Consider the following 17,960-nt stretch of genomic DNA (forward strand, 5'->3'; position numbering starts at 1 on the left):
GGACTTCTTGGATCTGTGGTTTGGTATCATTAATTTTGGGAAATTCTCAGTCATTATTGCTTCAAATATTTCTTCTATTCTTTCTCTTTTCCTTCCAATATTTATAGTACACGTATGTCACACTTTTTATAATTGTCCCACAGTTCTTTGGTATTCTTCTAACTTTCTCATTCTTTTTTCTCTTTGCTTTTCAGTTTTGAAAGTTTTATTGACATTTTTTCTAGCTCACACATTATTTCCCTGGCTGACCCCAGTCTTGTGGTTGAGCCCATCAAGGAATTCTTCATTTTTGTTAGAGTGTTTTTGGTGTCTACCATTTCATTTTGATTTTTCCTCAGAGTTTCTCTCTTCTTGCATCATCCATCTGTCCACTCTTTTCATTTAGAGCCCTTATCATATTAATCAGTTGTTTTAAATTCCTGGTATGTTACATCTCTGCCATATTTGAGCCTGGTTCTAATGTCTGCTCTGTTTCTTCAAACTGTGTTTTTTGTCTTTTAGTAGCTCTGTAAGTTTTTGTTGAAAGCTGGACATATTATACTGAGTAAAAGGAAGAGAAATAAATAGGTCTTTAGTGTTTTATGTTTACCTGGATAGAAGTTAGGTTGATTTTACCATTTCTTGTAGCTATAGGTATCAGAGGCTAAAATTTACTTTGGTGTCATTTATTTTGTCTCCTCTGTTTTACAGGAGCCCTCTTGATGTGGTGGTGTGAGGAGAGCAAAAGCATTCTCTAGCCCTGTGATTTGGTCTCAGTGTTTTAGTGAACCTGAGTTGTGCATATCCTTTCCCCTATTTTGGAGGCTAGAGGGGGCTGGAGTTGGGTATTTCCCTTACCTTAGATCAGGAAAACTCTGGTAAAAGTTCTGGTAAAACTCTAGTTGGTTAGGACCTAGTAAAATAATTTTTCTTGAAGGTCAGTCTTGTTAAGAAGAGCAGGATGCTTTGGATGTATTTCACAATGCTACTTTATTCTTCCCTCTGCCAGAAGTACTAGGAGATTTTTCTCTGATCTTTATTGTGAAAACCTGGTAGGACTCCTGGGGGCGGTAAACTCAGAGAAGTCCGTGGGCCGCCCTGAGACTGGGCCCCCATGGAGTTTTTACCTCTCAATCTTGTCCATGCTGAGCCTCTAGCAATACATTAATTACAGTTTGAGGTTTCCTACCCTGGTTCTAGTCCTGCAGAGGTTTCTGCTCTGTCTAGTATGTTGTAATTCTCTGTATCTGTCTGTCTGTCTCCAATTTTGAGCACAGCAGTTTTGCCCTATGACCTCAATTCTCTGCTGGATCTAAGAAGAGTTGTTGATTTTTAGTTTGTTGAGGTTTTTTTTCCTTCTTAGGACAGGAGTTCCAACATCCAAAAATCCTTACATGTCAAATTGAAAACCAGAAGTCCTGTATTGTTTTTCTGTTCTCTATTTTATTTATCACTACTCTAATCTTTATTATTTCCTTCCTTATGCTAGCTTTGGGTTTAATTTGCTCTTCTTTTTCTAGTTTCTTAAGAAGTAAAGTTAGGGTGTTGATTTGAGATCTTCCTTTTTTAGTGTAGTCATATACAGCTACAAATTTCCTGCTTAATGCTGCTTTTGCTGCCTCTCATAAATTTTGATGTATTTTTGTTATAATCTGTCTCAAAGTATTTTCTAATTTCCCTTGTAATTTCTTCCTTGATCTATTGGCTATTTAAGAGTGTGTTTCATATCCAAGTATTTGTTAATTTTTTAGTTTTCCTTCTGTTATTGAGTTCCAGTTTTACTTCATTGTGATTAGAAAAGATACTTTGTATGATTTTTGGTTTTTGGCCTAAAATTATGGTCTATCCTGGAGAATGTTCCATGTACATTTGAGAGGAATGTGTACTCTCTTGTTGCTGAGTGGAGTGTTCTCTATATGTCTGTTAGGTCTAGTTGGTTTATAATCTTGTTCAAGTCTTCTGTTTCCTTTCTGTCTGATCATTCTATCCCATATTGATTGTAGGGTACCAGTTTATTTAGAGATCAGCACAACCTTGATACCAAATCTAACAATGTTTCAGGAAAGGAAAATTACAGAGACACATCACTCATGACGACTAATGCATAAATAGCATACAAAATAATACCAAACTAAATGTAGCTATATTTAAAAAGGATAGTACATTAATAACAAGTCGATTTTTCCAGGAATACAAGATGGCTTAAGTGGCTTAACATTTGAAAATCAATGAGCATAATTCACCATAGTAGTAGAATAAAGGAGAAAAATCACATTATCATCTCAATATATAAAGAAAATTATTGATAAAATTCCACATCCACTTACAATAAAACTCTTAGCAAACTACAGATGGGAATTTCCTTAATTTGATGAAGTGTATCTATAAACAAATCTACAGCAAACTTTATTAATGGTAATATGATACATCTTTTTAATATGGAACAAGACAAAAATCATGCTGGTTAACATGATTTCTGTTTGATATTGTATTGGAGGATCTAGCCAATATAATAAGGTAAGAAAAACAAAATGTATAAGAATTAGGAAGGAAGGGAAAAGGTCATTATTTGCAGATGAATAAAATAATTTACAGCTATATTATTAGAATTAATGAGTAATTTTAGCAAGATTTTTAGATACAAGGTTGGTATAAAAAGCCTTTTATTTCTATATACTGCAAACAGAAATGGAAACTGAAAGATGTGATTTACAATAACATAAAAAACATCAAATAGCTAGGAATAAAATGTAAGAAATATTTACAGAGAAACTTCAAATCTTTATTTATATAAGTTAAAATGAAAGAATATACCTGTTCATCTATTGGAAGACTCAGTATTGTAAAGATGTCAGTTCTCCCCAGATCTGTAGATTGACTGCAACCCAAGTCAAACAGCAAAAAAAAATTTAAGTAGAAATTGACAAACTGATTCAAACAAGTAAAACCTGACCCCTACCTAATACCACACACAGAGATTAACTCAAGGTGGATATTAGTTCTCAATATAAAAGGCTTCTAGAAAATAATATAGTAGTATGTCTTATGACCTCTATGGATAGGGAAAAGTTTGTTTAAAAATATAGAAAAACCATTAACTTTTTAAAGGAAAAATATTGATGAATCAGAGTATATTAAAATTAATAACTTCTGTTTATCAAACAACACCATCAAGAAAATGATATTTGTAATACAAGTAATTGCCAGACTGATATCCAGAATATTGACTCAATTAAAAATTGGCAAGAAATTTAGGCATTCCCCAGAAGAAGAAATCTAAATGGCTAATAAATAAAAAGATTCTCAACTCTATTAATAATCAGAAAATGCAAATTAAAATTACAGTGAGATAATACATGTTTCAAAATGGTTAAAATGAAAAAGGTAGGGCTTCCCTGGTGGCGCAGTGGTTGAGAGTCCGCCTGCCTATGCGGGGGACGCGGGTTCTTGCCCCGGTCAGGGAAGATCCCACATGCCGCGGAGCGGCTGGGCCCGTGAGCCATGGCCGCTGAGCCTGCGCGTCCGGAGCCTGTGCCCCGCAACGGGAGAGGCCACAGCAGTGAGAGGCCCGCGTAACACAAAAAAAAAAAAAAAAAAAAAAAAAAAAATGAAAAAGGTAGAAAATACAGTAATGTTGGTTAGAATGTTAAGGCAGAAGGATTTCTTGTATACTACTGGCAGAGTACATTGGTACAGCCACTTTGGAAAATATTTGTCTTTTTATTATAGGAATCCGTGTAGGTATGCATCAAATGACATACAAAACTATTCATATAATTATGAGAATATTATCAGTAGTCTTCCAAAACTGTGACCTACCCAGAGTGCCTACTATGAGGAGCATTAGAATGGATAAATTATGGCATATTTGTATAATGGAATACTATACAGGAGTGAGAAGACATAAAGTACTGTTACATGCAACAGCACAAATGAATCTCATAAGCAATGTTGGGCAAGAGAAGCCCCACACAGAAAAACATTCATACTGCATAATTTTGCTAACATAGTGCTGAAACACAGGCAGTGTTAAACTGTAGTGTTATAATTCAGGATAGTGATTACTTTTCAGGAGTGCAGCAGGTTAGTGATTAGAATGGGGAGGAATTTTACACGGAATGTGGACTTTCCCTCTCTGGCCTCTCCTTTCCAGGAGCCCCCTCACTTTCCAGTGGTTATGATGGCCACATTGCACTTAGTTGTCATGTCTTCATTGTCTCCTCTAGTGTGGGACAGTTCCTCATTCTCTGTCTTTCATGGCCTGGATACTTTTGAAGTGCATATCATATACAAGTTATTTTGTAGAATGTTTCTCAATTTGCGTTTGGGTTTTCTCATGATGAGCTTGAGTTTATGCATTTGGCAAGAATGTCATAGAAATGATGATGTGCTTTTCTGGTATGATATCAAGGGTATATGATATTGATGTTTTAGGACTGGTGACATTAACTTTGATCCGTTAGTTAAGGTGGCATCTGCCAGATTTCTTCACCGTAATGTTTCTGTTTTCCCCTTTGCGACTAAGAAGAATTTTGTGGAGAGAACCTTTGAGATTATGCAGATATCGTAGTCGTAATAGTCATTTTGGCATCCACACCTCTGATTTCAGATCAACACCACAAGATTCATTCTGGTTTTACCTTCTTCTTTTTAAAATTTTATTCTATTTTATTATTATTATTATTTTTGGCTGTGCCGTGCAGCATGCAGGATCTTAGTTCCCTCACCAGGGATTGAACCCATGCCCCCTGCAGTGGAAGCATGGAGTCTTAACCACTGGACTGCCAGGGAAGTCCCATTCCCCTCTTCTTATTTTTACTTCTTTCTCCCACAGTGAGAAACCTGGCTCTCATTATCCATAGTATATTTATTTAATTTTAGTATACACATACAGGAGTTCCAGAATTGCAGACCCCTAACTTTGTGACCATATAATTTATCATCTAAATTAGGACACTTTTGAGAGAGATAAGAGGCATTATTATTATTCAGGAATAACAGGTGTAAACACAGACTGTTTTAGGGAAACTGGGAAATATGGCTCCTTTTGTATGGTACATATTATACTAATTTATTATCAATATAACTTATTTTTGTCCTTTACCTTTTCTAGCTTCATAAATTTTCTTTTGAATGATCGAGAAATCACTCTTGAAAACTTAATGTGTTGAAGGTTGTTAAAATGGTGAACATTTAGTGATTTGTATACTTAATAGAAAGCATATTCTATAATCATAATAGACTGCTTTGGTGGAATATTGAGTTCTCTTAAAGCTCCTTCAGAGTCAGATGGAACAGAGCAGCATTGCTAGTCCCTGTTTTGTTTGGATCACTCCTGTGAGTTAGAATTGGAATTTCTCAGGTTTCCCTTGAGAAGATTTTATTGCATTTAGTGCTTCAGAATTGTAAGTCTTAAAAGAACGTTGGCCAAAGAAGTATTCATTTGAGATGTTTTTCTGGTGGTTAATAACATTTCCCTGTTCAGGTGGACACACGTTTGCAGAATGGATTTGCTCCTGGGATGAAACTGGAGGTGGTTGTGAAAACCGATCCTGAAACCTACTGGGTTGCCACCATCATTACCGCCTGTGAGCAGTTGCTCCTCCTCCGCTACGATGGCTACGGGGAGGACCGGAGAGCAGACTTCTGGTGTGACATCAGGAAGGCTGACCTCTACCCCATTGGGTGGTGTGAGCAGAATAAGAAGACCCTCGAAGCCCCGGAAGGTAATGCGATACTTCATATCAAGGCGTGATGTGGTATTGCTGTAGGAAAATTTGGGCTGTCCACAGTCTTAGGTTTCCAGTTTCCCAAGCACATAGGTCTTCCTGACTTCTTCGGGTTAGCATTTTGAATAACAGTATTTATAAGGAATAATTTACATTTCCCTTTAAAAAAATTATATTCTGTGCTCACTAAGCTTCAGGCTTTTATGACATTCATAGGAAGCATGTGTGGCTTATAATCCTGTAGGTCTGTGAGGCTCTCTTAAGTTTGAGACTTGTAGGTCTGGTTGTCTTTGAGTACGCTGGGCCAGATTGATTCTCTTTCTGATTATATCGTCCTCCCTCCTATCACCTACAAGCAATCTGGGACCTGTGGACCCTTAGAATAAACCAACTGAAGCTCCCTTTCAGGAAAGAGCCCTACTGGGAGTAGAATCCAAATTAAGTAGGACAGAGACAATAGGACAAAAGAAAGAGAAGGGTCATATAAGTGTGCAGAAAGGAAAGACAGACCTTAAGAAAATTCCAGACCTTATATGCTTTACTTTCAACTTATTTTTTTATAATTTCAGATTTACAGAAATACTTCAGATTTGCAAAAATATTATAGAAAATTCTTGGGCACTTACTGCCAACTTTCCCCAAATGTTGGCATTTTACCACATTTACTTTATCCTCTCTCTCTCTCTCTCTCTCTCTCTCTCTCTCTCTCTCTCTCTCTCTCACACACACACACACACACACACACACACAGGTTTTTTTAATGAACCATGAGAGTCAGTTGTACATGTGATGTCCTTTTACTCTTTACTTCTAAAAACAAGGACATTCATGAACACAATAAAATAAAATCAGGAAATTAACTTTGATATAATACTGTTATTTAATGTATAGACCTTGTTCAGTTTTTATCAATAATGTTTTTATAGTAAAATGTTTCTACAGTAAAAGGAAATCCTGGATCATGTGTTAACATTCATTTGTCATGTCTCCTAAGATTCCTTTAATCTGGGACAGTTCCTCAGGCTTTCTTTGACTTTCATGACTTTGACATCTTTGAAAGGTACAGGCCGATTTTCCCAGGAACGTTCATTATGTTGAGTACTGTTCATTATTCCTCATGTCTTTTCCTCGTCCAGGATTCAGTGCATTTAGCTGTCATATCTTTTTAGTTTCCTTAACCTTTCTTTGTCCTTCTTGGCATTGACGTTTTTGAAGAGTACAGGCTGGCTATTTTTTAGAATGTCTCACAATTTGGGTTTGTCTGATGTTTACTTAGATTCAGATTGTGCACTTTGGGTAGGAAAAATGCAGAAGTGATGCTGTGTCCTTCTGCTGCATCATATCAGGAGACACATGCTGTTGGTTTGTCCTGTAACTAACTTGTGATATTAACTTTCATCACTTGATTAAATTGGTATATGCCAAGTTTTTCCACTGTAAAATTGCTTTTACTGTTTTTAATTAGTAAGTATCTTGTGGGAAGATAGCTTGAGATTATGTAACTATCTCATTACTCTTCAAACTTCACCCACTATTTTTGGCATCCATTGATAATTTTTATCTGAAACAGTTATTACTTTAATGATTACCAAATGGTATTTTCTAATTCCTTCTTTATTTCATAATTGGCTTTCTACTATAGAAAGAGCTTTCTCTTTTCTACCATTTACACACAGGTATTTATGTATGCATGTATGCATGTGTGTATTTATGTATCTATGTCAGTATAGACTCATGAGTATTATTTTATTCAATGGATTGTAATCCTTACTATCATTATTTATTTTGATGCTCAGACTGTCCTAAATTTGGCCAGTGGACACCCCTTCAAGCTGGCAAATGTGTCCTTTGCTATGTCCCATTATTCTTTGAGTAGTTTCTTGTTCAGGAAACTTTTCCTTGCCTCAGCCCTGAAATCAGCCATTTCTCCAGGGAGCCCTAGGTTTTTTTGTTTTGTTTCATTTTGTTTTTTGAAGGATGGTATTTAGAAATGAAGTTAGAGTCCTGGGTTATCGATGGGCTTCTAGCTTGCCATTAACATTCTGTGAAAAAACAATGTAAGAGGAAGCTCTAGAGACATGAAGCTACCTGGCCCACTATCGCATCTTAAGAGTATAGGAAAATTCACCTCATTTAAACATGAACAACAGAAAATGATTTCAGTTGAGTCTCATACAAGGTCAAGTTAGGATAATAAAAAAAAGAGGGAAAAAGGGTAGAATAAAATTCTTCCAGAGCGGGCTTCCCTGGTGGCGCAGTGGTTGAGAGTCCGCCTGCCGATGCAGGGGACACGGGTTCGTGCCCCGGTCCGGGAAGATCCCACATGCTGCGGAGTGGCTGGGCCCATGAGCCATGGCCGCTGAGCCTGCACGTCCGGAGCCTGTGCTCCGCAATGGAAGAGGCCACAACAGTGAGAGGCCCGCGTACCGCAAAAAAAAAAAAAAAAAAAAAAACAATTTGTAAAAAAACAAATGCAGAAGCAAATAAAGAAACCTGTGTATGGAGCTTGTGAGGTAACTACCCAGAGAACAACTATCTCAGTGACTTTCAAATACAGTAATTTAAATGTATGTCCCTAGTAAGGCTATGCCAAAAGGAACCAAAAAAATTGCCGAAGTAGCAACAACAGCTCAAGCTGTTTTTAGTAATCATATTGTTGGTGGTAGAGTTGATGTTATTTTGAAATTATTATTTGTGTATTGTGGGATAAAGCTGGACGGGGGCAGGAAATGTACAAGAGGAGCACGGAACATCTTTTTATACCAAAAGTGAAAAAGAGATCAATAACTATTTACTACGGTTATGTCAAAGGACTCAGGAGCCAACCTGAAGAGACCCCCTCTTCTTAAAGATGAGACACTTTGAGCATCAATAGGACAGCAGCTGCAATGGCCTGAAACATATATGTGATTTAATTTGTAACTTCATGGTGAATCTTTTAAACAAAACCCTCATTGGTCGCCTTGGGACGATGCTAGAGAACCAACTGATAATTTTGAAGGCTGGTAAATACAGAGAAAGAATAAAGAAAATCAAGCATATATCCTGCCTTCTTTTTGTGATCAAATAGTAGAAGAAGAGAAATTTTTCTTTATAGAAGTATTTTGGTTAGTAAATGAAGAAGGGGTGATAGAATATCACCATTTTTAGCCCCTAATGAATCAGTATATCTATGTAGTGAACATTAAAAGCTGCTAACATCACAGAACGAGAGACAACCAGAATGAATGTGCCTCTTGATGGAAAGATACAACTCCACTTACGAAGTAATCTTACTCCCCGCCCCAGAGAGTCAAATCTGAATTTGATCAAGCCTCTAGATATAAATACTGATTTATAGAAAATGGAAAGGACAGTAGAGCAACTGGTTACCACAAGGAGGCAACCAGTAAAACCAGACTCTGAAAAACTCTATATAAGACAAAATGTTGAGTCTTAACAAATATGCTGCAAGAAAAAGAGGGAGTGTGGGGTATACATACACATTAAAAGAGATTTAGTTGATATATTAACCATTTGCAATGTGTGGCTCTCATTTGTATCATGATTTGACCAAACATTGAAAAAATCATTTTTGAGACATTTTGGAAAGTTGAACATGGACTAGATATTTGATACGAGGGAATTATTGTAATTTTTACAGGTGTGGTGTTATTGTGGTTATACAAAAAGTTATTTTCTTTTAGAAATGCATACTGAGATTATATTAGATGAAATTACATGATATCAGGAATTGGTTTCTGAATAATCCATGGTTGGGTTGCGGTGGGGGGAGTATGTGAGGATATAAATCAGGGTTGATAAAGTAGCTGTAAAGGACCAGATAGTAAAATATTTTAGGCTTTTCAGGCCCTGTGGTTTCTGTCACAGCTGCTCAACTCTACCTTTGTAATGTGAAAGCAGTACTTAAAAAATGATGTTGGCTGTGTTCCAATAAAACTTTATTTACAGTAAAGACAGCAGGCCAGATTTAGCCCACAGTTCATCGTTTGCTAACAGCTCCTGGTCTAGATATAAAGGTTGACCATGAAGTGACAGTTTTTGAAGCTGGGGATTCATTATACTGTTTTCTCTATTTTTCTGTATATTTGAAAAATTCCATAATAAAAAATAAAGTAGTTCATTTTTGGATAAAATTATACTAACAGGGAGTTGGGCCTATTCTCTTTTTTCTGGATACAACTCCTATTAAACTAACCAGGAAGTAGCTCTATCTAGAGGAGGATTATTTTTAAGCTGTCAAAGAAGCAATATGTTGGGCTGTTAAATATTAAAATGACAGATGCACCTCTGAACCATTTTCACTGGTTTAGTTTCTCTGTATTCTACTTAGTTTAATTTCTCTGTGTTTTGTGGCTGACAGTATGATTCCTTCATCTAGGCATCAGAGATAAAGTGTCTGATCGGGATGAGTTTCTGCGGCAGACCCTGATGGGAGCATGTAGTCCTCCTGTTCCGCTGCTAGAGGGCGTGAGTATTATTGCTTCCAGAATCAGTGTGGAAAACCCTTCCAGTCTTCCTGTCCAAGGAATCTTAAAATTGCATGCTCATTTACCACTCCAAGACAGATCAGCATTATTAGTACAGACATAGGCATAGGTATTGGGGGGTGTAAACTTACCCTCAGAGGTTGCAAACTGGTGGCTTGCTCAGTGCGTAAAAGGTTTTTGAATTAGTTGCAAACACATGAAATCTAGTTTTCCAGATTCTTTCATGCAGTTGGAAAATGTGGCCATTTTGAGCTCTCACTTGGAACTGAGCAAGGGCTGACTGTACTTCAGCATGGACATTTGTAACTCCCACACCATGTGACTTGAGACCCCTTTTCTTTTGCTCAGAAGACACTGGACCACCACCTACCTGCTTTCAGCAGTTCTTTTAAATTAGTATAGCTTTTGAGCTTGTTGGTGAAAATAGATTTCTTGTTTTTGTGAAATAAATTATTGGTTATGACGTTTCTAAGTTATATTTTGTCACTATCTGTCGTACCAGCAACATTCTTTGTATCATACGTGAAATGCAGTTTATGAAGGTTCCAATTTCTTTACATCCTTGCCAACACCCGTTATTCTCTTTTTGGTTATAGCTATCCTAGTGGGTGTGAAGTAATATCTCACTTCGATTTGCATTTCCCTAATGACTAATGATACTGAGCATATTTCTATGTGCTTTTTTGGCGAAATATCTGCCCATTTTTAAATTGGGTTATTTATCTTTTTATTATTGGGTTGTAAGAGTTCCTTATAAATTCTGATTAGTCTAGATCAAGATATATGATTTTTAAATATTTCCTCCAATTCTGTAGATTGTCTTTTCACTTTCTTGATGATATTGTTTGTAGAACAAAAGTTTTTTATTTAGATGTTGTCCAATTTATCTATCGTTTTCTTTTTTTTTTTTTTATCTTTTGTTGCTTGTACTTTTGGAGTCTTATCTAAGAAGGCTTTGTTTAACCCAAGGTCATATAGATTTACTCCTATATTTTCTTCTAAATGTTTTATTGTGTTAACTGTTATATTTAATTCTGTGATCCAGTCACAATTCCTCTTTAAACTGATTGGCAAACACTCTGTTTCTAGGTGATCTTTATATTTTATACAGGCATACCTCATTTGATTGTGCTTCACTTTATTGTGCTTTTCAGACACCGCATTTTTTACAAATTGAAGCATTGTGGCAACCCTGCTTTAAGCAAGTCTGTCGGCGCTATTTTTCCAACAGTATTTGCTCACTTTGTGTTTCTGTGTTACATTTTGGTAATTCTCACAACATTTCAAACTTTTCATTATTATTATATTTGTATGGTGATCTCTGATCAGTGATCTTTGATGTTACTATTGTAATTGGTTTTTTTTTTTTTTTTTTTTTTTGCGGTACGTGGGCCTCTCATTGCTGCAGCCTCTCCCGTTGCGGAGCACAGGCTCCAGACGCGCAGGCTCAGTGGCCATGGCTCACGGGCCCAGCCGCTCCATGGCATGTGGGATCCTCCTGGACCGGGGCACGAACCCGTGTCCCCTGCATCGGCAGGCGGACTCTCAACCACTGTGCCACCAGGGAAGCCCCTGTTTTGCATTTTTAAATTAAGATATGTGCATTTTTTTTTAGACAATGCTGTTGCACACTTAATAGACTACAATATAGTGTAAACTTTATTTTTATATGCACTGGGAAACCAAAAAATTAGTATGGTTCACTTTATTGCAATATTTACGTTATTGTAGTGGTCTGGAACTGAACCTGCAATATCTCACATGTATGCCTGTACTCTGACTCATTTAATTATGTTTAGTCTGGGCCCAGCTAAACACTCAGTAACATTTGAATGAATGAATGAAATCATGAACAAATGAATTAATAAGTATCCTGCAGTACATTGACCTTGATTCTGCTATTCTTATCTTTAGCTGTGAATGTGTTCCTTCATTTGTTCATGTGTTCTTTTGCATCTATATGAATATGTAAGTGTCATAGAGCAGTTCTTTTTTTAAAATAAATTTATTTATTTATTCATTTATTTTTGGCTGCGTTGGGTCTTTGTTGCTGCCCAGGGGCGACTCTTGGTTGCGGTGTGCAGGCTTCTCATTGCGGTGGCTTCTCTTGTTGCGGAGCACAGGCTATAGGCACGCGGGCTTCAGTAGTTGTGGCACGCGAGTTCAGTAGTTGTGGCTCGCGGGCTCTAGAGCACAGGCTCAGTAGTTGTGGTGCAAGGGCTTTGTTACTCCGTACCATGTGGGATCTTCCCAGACCAGGGCTTGAACCCGTGTCCCCTGCATTGGCAGGCAGATTCTTAACCACTGTGCCACCAGGGAAGTCCGAGCAGTTCTTATTAGGAAAAAAATGTAAGTTTGAACAGTAAGAAATGGTTAAGTGATGATACTGGAATCAGCCTTTGTTTTTATTCTCTTTTCTAGCTTTTTATCTAGAGAGTGAGAATTAAACTTTTCCTTTCCCTCAGTGTAATCAGTACACTCATTGCATTTATAAGAACATCATTGTGAAATGAGTAAAAAAATCAGAACTGAAATGCCATCAGCAGATAAGTGGATAAATTACTGCCCATGTATAATACATAATGTCAATAAAACAGATTAAAAGAATGAGGGAGATTTATATGTGCTATAATAGAAAGATAGCTGTGAAATATTAAGTGACAAACACATTGAAAAACAATATACATTTTTCAAAAAATACAAAAGAGGAAAAGACACTGGTGGATGTTGACTTGTGTGTAGAAAACCCATTCTCAGAGAGTATATGCCAAAGCGTTTATCATGGTTCTTTCCTGGAGGTAGGATTGTGGGGGATTTTGACTTTTGTCATATTTGATTTTTTAAAAAATGATGATCATACTTGCTTTTACAGAGACTAAGTAATGATGATATTTTAAATATTCTTTCTAGATGAAACTATAACATAGTCCTAGAGATAGAAATCTTTCTTTAAGATAAATATTTTCATATCACCAGAAATAATACTATAGAGACTTGTATGATATTAGACAGTTCAGTGTCACTAGCTTTGGATGGGTAAAAATATAAAGGCTAATTTGAGTTCATTTAAAACTTGATTTTAAAAATATTATGTTACCACTCTTATATAATCATTTTGCTTTTTTTACCTACAGCTCCGTAATGGGAGGAATCCTTTAGATCTCATTGCTCCAGGTTCCAGGCTAGAATGTCAAGCTTTCCAGGACTCTTTAAGTACTTGGATTGTTACTGTAGTAGACAACATTGGAGGAAGGCTGAAGCTGCGTTATGAAGGACTTGAGAGTTCTGATAATTTTGAACATTGGTTGTATTACTTGGATCCGTTTCTTCATCATGTTGGTTGGGCTGCTCAACAGGGATATGAGCTTCAGCCCCCATCAGGTGAGGAGCAATATAACATTTTTCTTTTAATATTACATTATTGTTTATTATATTTTTATTAATATCTGTGAGACTGAAAAATACATTATTCTGCATATTATGGAAGCCTTTGTTAGTTTACATAATAGAGATATTGAAAAAATGTATATGGAGCAGTTAAATTCCTTGTGTGTTTTTTTGGCTTTATTGCCTTAGTAATTTGCCACACATATTGATATACCTTCTGCTCCAACTTCTACTGACTTCTGCCCCAACTCATACTGATCCGTTACCAAAACTGAAGAAAAATTCTCTAGGTAGCATGTACATAGTTATAGGAATAGGACAGGTCTTGAGTTCAAAGCAAATTGTTGATTAAAACATATCCCAATAATACTAAAACAGTTAATGTTTGAATCAATTTACATTCATTATTATGTGCCCCAATTTGGATGCTATATTATATTATTTTGTGGACAACAGCAATCCTTATGATCTTACTGTAGGTATTTTCACCAAACCACTACCCAGGTTCTGAACAGAGGAGACAAGGTACTGAAGTTAAAGTTATAAGTTCTCTGAGTAAAGATGGTATAAGTGGGCTTGAACCCCTTCCTTTTCCCAGTGGAAAGTGACTTTTTTATGTGAATGCTTTCAGAGCAGTTATAAAATGTGTAAGTTCTCACATCACTTAAAGCATCCTGTCTTGTTTTAACTAAAGCCATCAGACATCTGAAAACTGAAGTTGAGTGGCAAGAGATCTTGGCCAAAGTGAAAGAGGAGGAGGAAGAGCCATTACCATCTTACTTATTTAAGGTAAAAACAAAAATTTTGTAGATAGGTACTTATCTTCTCACAGTAGAGTAAAGGAATATGGGGGGCGGCAAAGCATATAATAACCCCTGGTGTCAGTGAGAGTGCTGTGATGCCTGAAGGAGGGAAGAGGTTTGAAGGCTAGCTAGAGTGATGATCGTCCTTTTTTCCTAAAAGTAGTCTAGGTTTTTTCCCGAAGAGCTCTTAAAGCATTTTGAGTCTTTTCTTTTCTACTCTTAACTACATAGCCTTGACTTGTAAAATAAACTTGTTTTTTCTCTGTATGACCCTCGTGTTCCGAATGTAGAGAGTAGGAGTGCTTCCTTTGGGGTTTTTTTCCCTAAATAATTTTTTCCAGGCTGGGAAGACAATTATAGGATTAGATTATTTACCAGAAGCTGGACAGTTCCATTATTTTAATTAAGAGTAGTATTCAGCTATATATGAGTATAAAATTAATGTGCAGATACTATATTTTATTCACTCTTGGCATTTGCATTTCAGGATAAACAAGTGATTGGCACTCATTCATTCTCTGTAAATATGAAATTGGAAGCTGTGGATCCCTGGTCTCCTTTTGGGATCTCTCCTGCTACAATTGTTAAGGTAAAATGGAGGCAACTCTCTTGGTAAGAATTCTTGTCAGGGTGACTGGTTTAGGAAATTGGTAGTGTTTTAATCTTCAAACTCCACTAATCCAACCCATTGTTTCTCCTAAGCTGTGAGGCTAGAATTAGTTCTGTGCACATTTTACATTTGTAATGTCTGGTTCTTTGTGGCCCATTCCTTTGTCAGAGCTTGGTTGCCCCAGCTAACCAAAGCCTGGGCACCAGAGTAGTGGGGTGCACATTCTTTGGGGCAGGCCTAGCTGTACATAACTATAGAGGAGATTTAAGCGGCAGGTAGCCCATGGTATCTGAAAAGTTTGGAGGCAGGCAGTGTCATCAGTGTCCAGCTAGGTGCAGGGCTCGTTGGGTGAGCAGATGTGTGAGGAACAGTTGATTAGTGTCACAAGATCTGTCAGTAGGATTGCTCCAGCCATGGATTCCAGATTCAGACTTTAATCTTTTGGAAGACTGACAAAAGCGAGGTTCTTGTTAGAAGTAACCACAAGAACTGGGCAGGTTGTCAAGGCCCAGTTACTCAGTAACTAGAACTGAGGCATAAGGTAGAGGATTTCTTTTTTCAGAGTAGAGCAGAAGCCCATTTACTGAAAGTAGAACCAAAAGTCAAGTGTGACAAGAGGAATAATTATGTGGACACTGAATCGTCTGACCTGTTGAGATTTAAATTTTCCTCACCTTAGAAGAAGATTATTCTTAGAACCAGAAGGGGGCTTCCCTGCTGGCACAGTGGTTAAGAATCCACCTGCCAAGGCAGGGGACACGGGTTTGAACCCTGGTCTGGGAATATCCCACATGCCACGGAGCAACTAAGCCCGTGTGCCACAACTACTGAGCCTGTGCTCTAGAGCCCACGAGCCACAGCTACTGAAGCCCATGCGCCTAGAGCCCATGCTCTGCAACAAGAGAAGCCACCACAGTGAGAGGCCCATGCACTGCGACAAAGAGTAGCCCCCACTTGCCGCAACTAGAGAAAGCCTGCGTGCAGCAACAAGGCCCAACGCAACCAAAAATAAATAAAACAAAATAAATAAATTTATTTTTTTTAAAAAGAGTAACTTCACAAAAGGAGGGGGAAGAAAAGAACAAGAAGGGATTCTGAACCTGCAGTGGGATCAGAAGGTCCTTTCTGGAGTTGAAGTGTAGGTGGTAAGGAGCCAGGGGAGTTTCATAAAACCTTCTCTTTGGCATTTGAAACTAGGCTAGGGTCTGATCTAATAAACTGGTGTAGTTGACTCCTCACTGAGCCTGAACTAAGCTTGTTTGGAGCTCAACAACTTGGATTTAAATCTAGGTTCTGTTTCTTCCTGTCAGTGTAACATGGAGCAGGTTATTTAACTGCTTTTTAAACTCAGTTTCCTTTTCTGCAAAATGGGGTTGATAATGGTACCTTGTTAGAGTGTTAGGAAGATTAAAGCTGAATTAATACAAAAAAAGCATTTAAACAGCGCCTGACACAGAGATAACATTTACTGAGTGCTTAGTAGTAGTATTATAAAACACTTAATGTTACTATTAATGTGGCCATTAACTTTTGTAACATGTTCAGCTCTGCCAAGGAAATGACGCGTGTGTGTGTGTACACGCGTGCATAAACATACACGTATTGGGATTGAAATATATACACTACCATGTGTAAAACAGCTAGTGGGAACCTTCTGTATAGCGCAGGGAGCTCAGCTCGGTGCTCTGTGGTGACCTAGATGGGTGGGACGGGTGGGAGGGAGGTCCCAGAGGGAGGGGGTATATGTATACATATAGCTGATTGACTTCGTTGTACAGCAGGAACTAGCACAACATTGTAAAGCAGCTATACCTCAATTTAAAAAAAATTTGTCTATTTTATGTGTTAAATCATACATACAGGTTTTTGATGAGAAGTATTTTCTGGTGGAAATGGATGATTTGCGACCAGAGAATCGTGCACAGCGATCCTTCGTGTGTCATGCTGACAGTCCTGGTATTTTCCCTGTGCAGTGGGGTCTGAAGAATGGTTTACACATCAGTCCCCCTCCTGGTGTGTATTCATTCTTTTCTGATTTGTTTGCTTCGAAATGAGATTTATCAGATGGCTTTACCTGGATCTTTTGTCCCCCTCTCTCCTCACACCCAATCCTGTCCTTAATGTTTTGGGGGCCCAAGACAAGAGTAAACAAAGACCTAGATTCCAGTATCTACATATTTAAAAGTTATAAATTAAGCTTAAAAACTAGTAAATAGGGACTTCCCTGGTGGCACAGTGGTTAGGACTCTGCGCTCCCAATGCAGGGGGCCGGGGTTCAATCCCTGGTCAGGGAACTAGATTGCACATGCATGCCACAACTAAGGAGCTGGCGAGCCACAACTAAGGAGCCCACCTGCCACAACTAAGACAGGTGCAACCAAATAAATAAATAAATATTTTTTTTAAAAACCAAAAAACTAGGGCTTCCCTGGTGATGCAGTGGTTGAGAGTCCGCCTGCCGATGCAGGGGACACGGGTTCGTGCCCCGGTCCGGGAAGATCTCACATGCCGCGGAGCGGCTGGGCCTGTGAGCCATGGCCGCTGAGCCTGCCCGTCCGGAGCCTGTGCTCCGCAACGGGAGAGGCCACAACAGTGAGAGGCCCGCGTACCGCAAAAAAAAAAAAAAAAACTAGTAAAGTATGTCCTACTACCTTGATAAATATCTTCATAACATCCTGGGGTTCCATGCAGCTTCCTTAGTTCATTCCATCTGTGTCTGCTGGGAGGCAACGGGGGTGAGGGTAGGATGCAATGAGTCTTGGGAGCTGATTTATGAGAAGAGGCCTTAGAGCCAGAAGTAGGAGGTAGATTACTGATTTTTAGGTTTCTGGGCCTCCTCTTAGAGGGAGACTCTTTGGACCTCAGAGGGAGATTTATGGTCAAAAGTAGAACTCAGGCTGTAAGTAGGAAGGTAGCAGCTCATTTTCCTCATGTTTGCAACTTTGCAAAATTTAATCTTTGA

At 38.0% G+C, this 17,960-nt stretch overlaps 1 protein-coding gene across 1 annotated transcript in view; it reads left to right on the top strand.

Moving 5' to 3' along the window:
- The window catches only part of SFMBT1 (Scm like with four mbt domains 1), a gene marked incomplete at both ends in the record, with an annotated part of 131,508 nt that overhangs the window by 91,759 nt on the left and 21,789 nt on the right, over positions 1–17,960 (top strand). Inside the window, 6 exon segments of the mRNA XM_079712947.1 lie at positions 5,465–5,705; positions 10,090–10,178; positions 13,333–13,579; positions 14,280–14,374; positions 14,876–14,977; positions 16,861–17,011. Coding sequence (XP_079569073.1) covers positions 5,465–5,705; positions 10,090–10,178; positions 13,333–13,579; positions 14,280–14,374; positions 14,876–14,977; positions 16,861–17,011 — 925 coding nt within the window.

This window comes from Hyperoodon ampullatus (genome assembly GCF_949752795.1).
Source record: "Hyperoodon ampullatus genome assembly, chromosome: 10".
NCBI classification, from domain to species: domain Eukaryota; kingdom Metazoa; phylum Chordata; class Mammalia; order Artiodactyla; family Ziphiidae; genus Hyperoodon; species Hyperoodon ampullatus.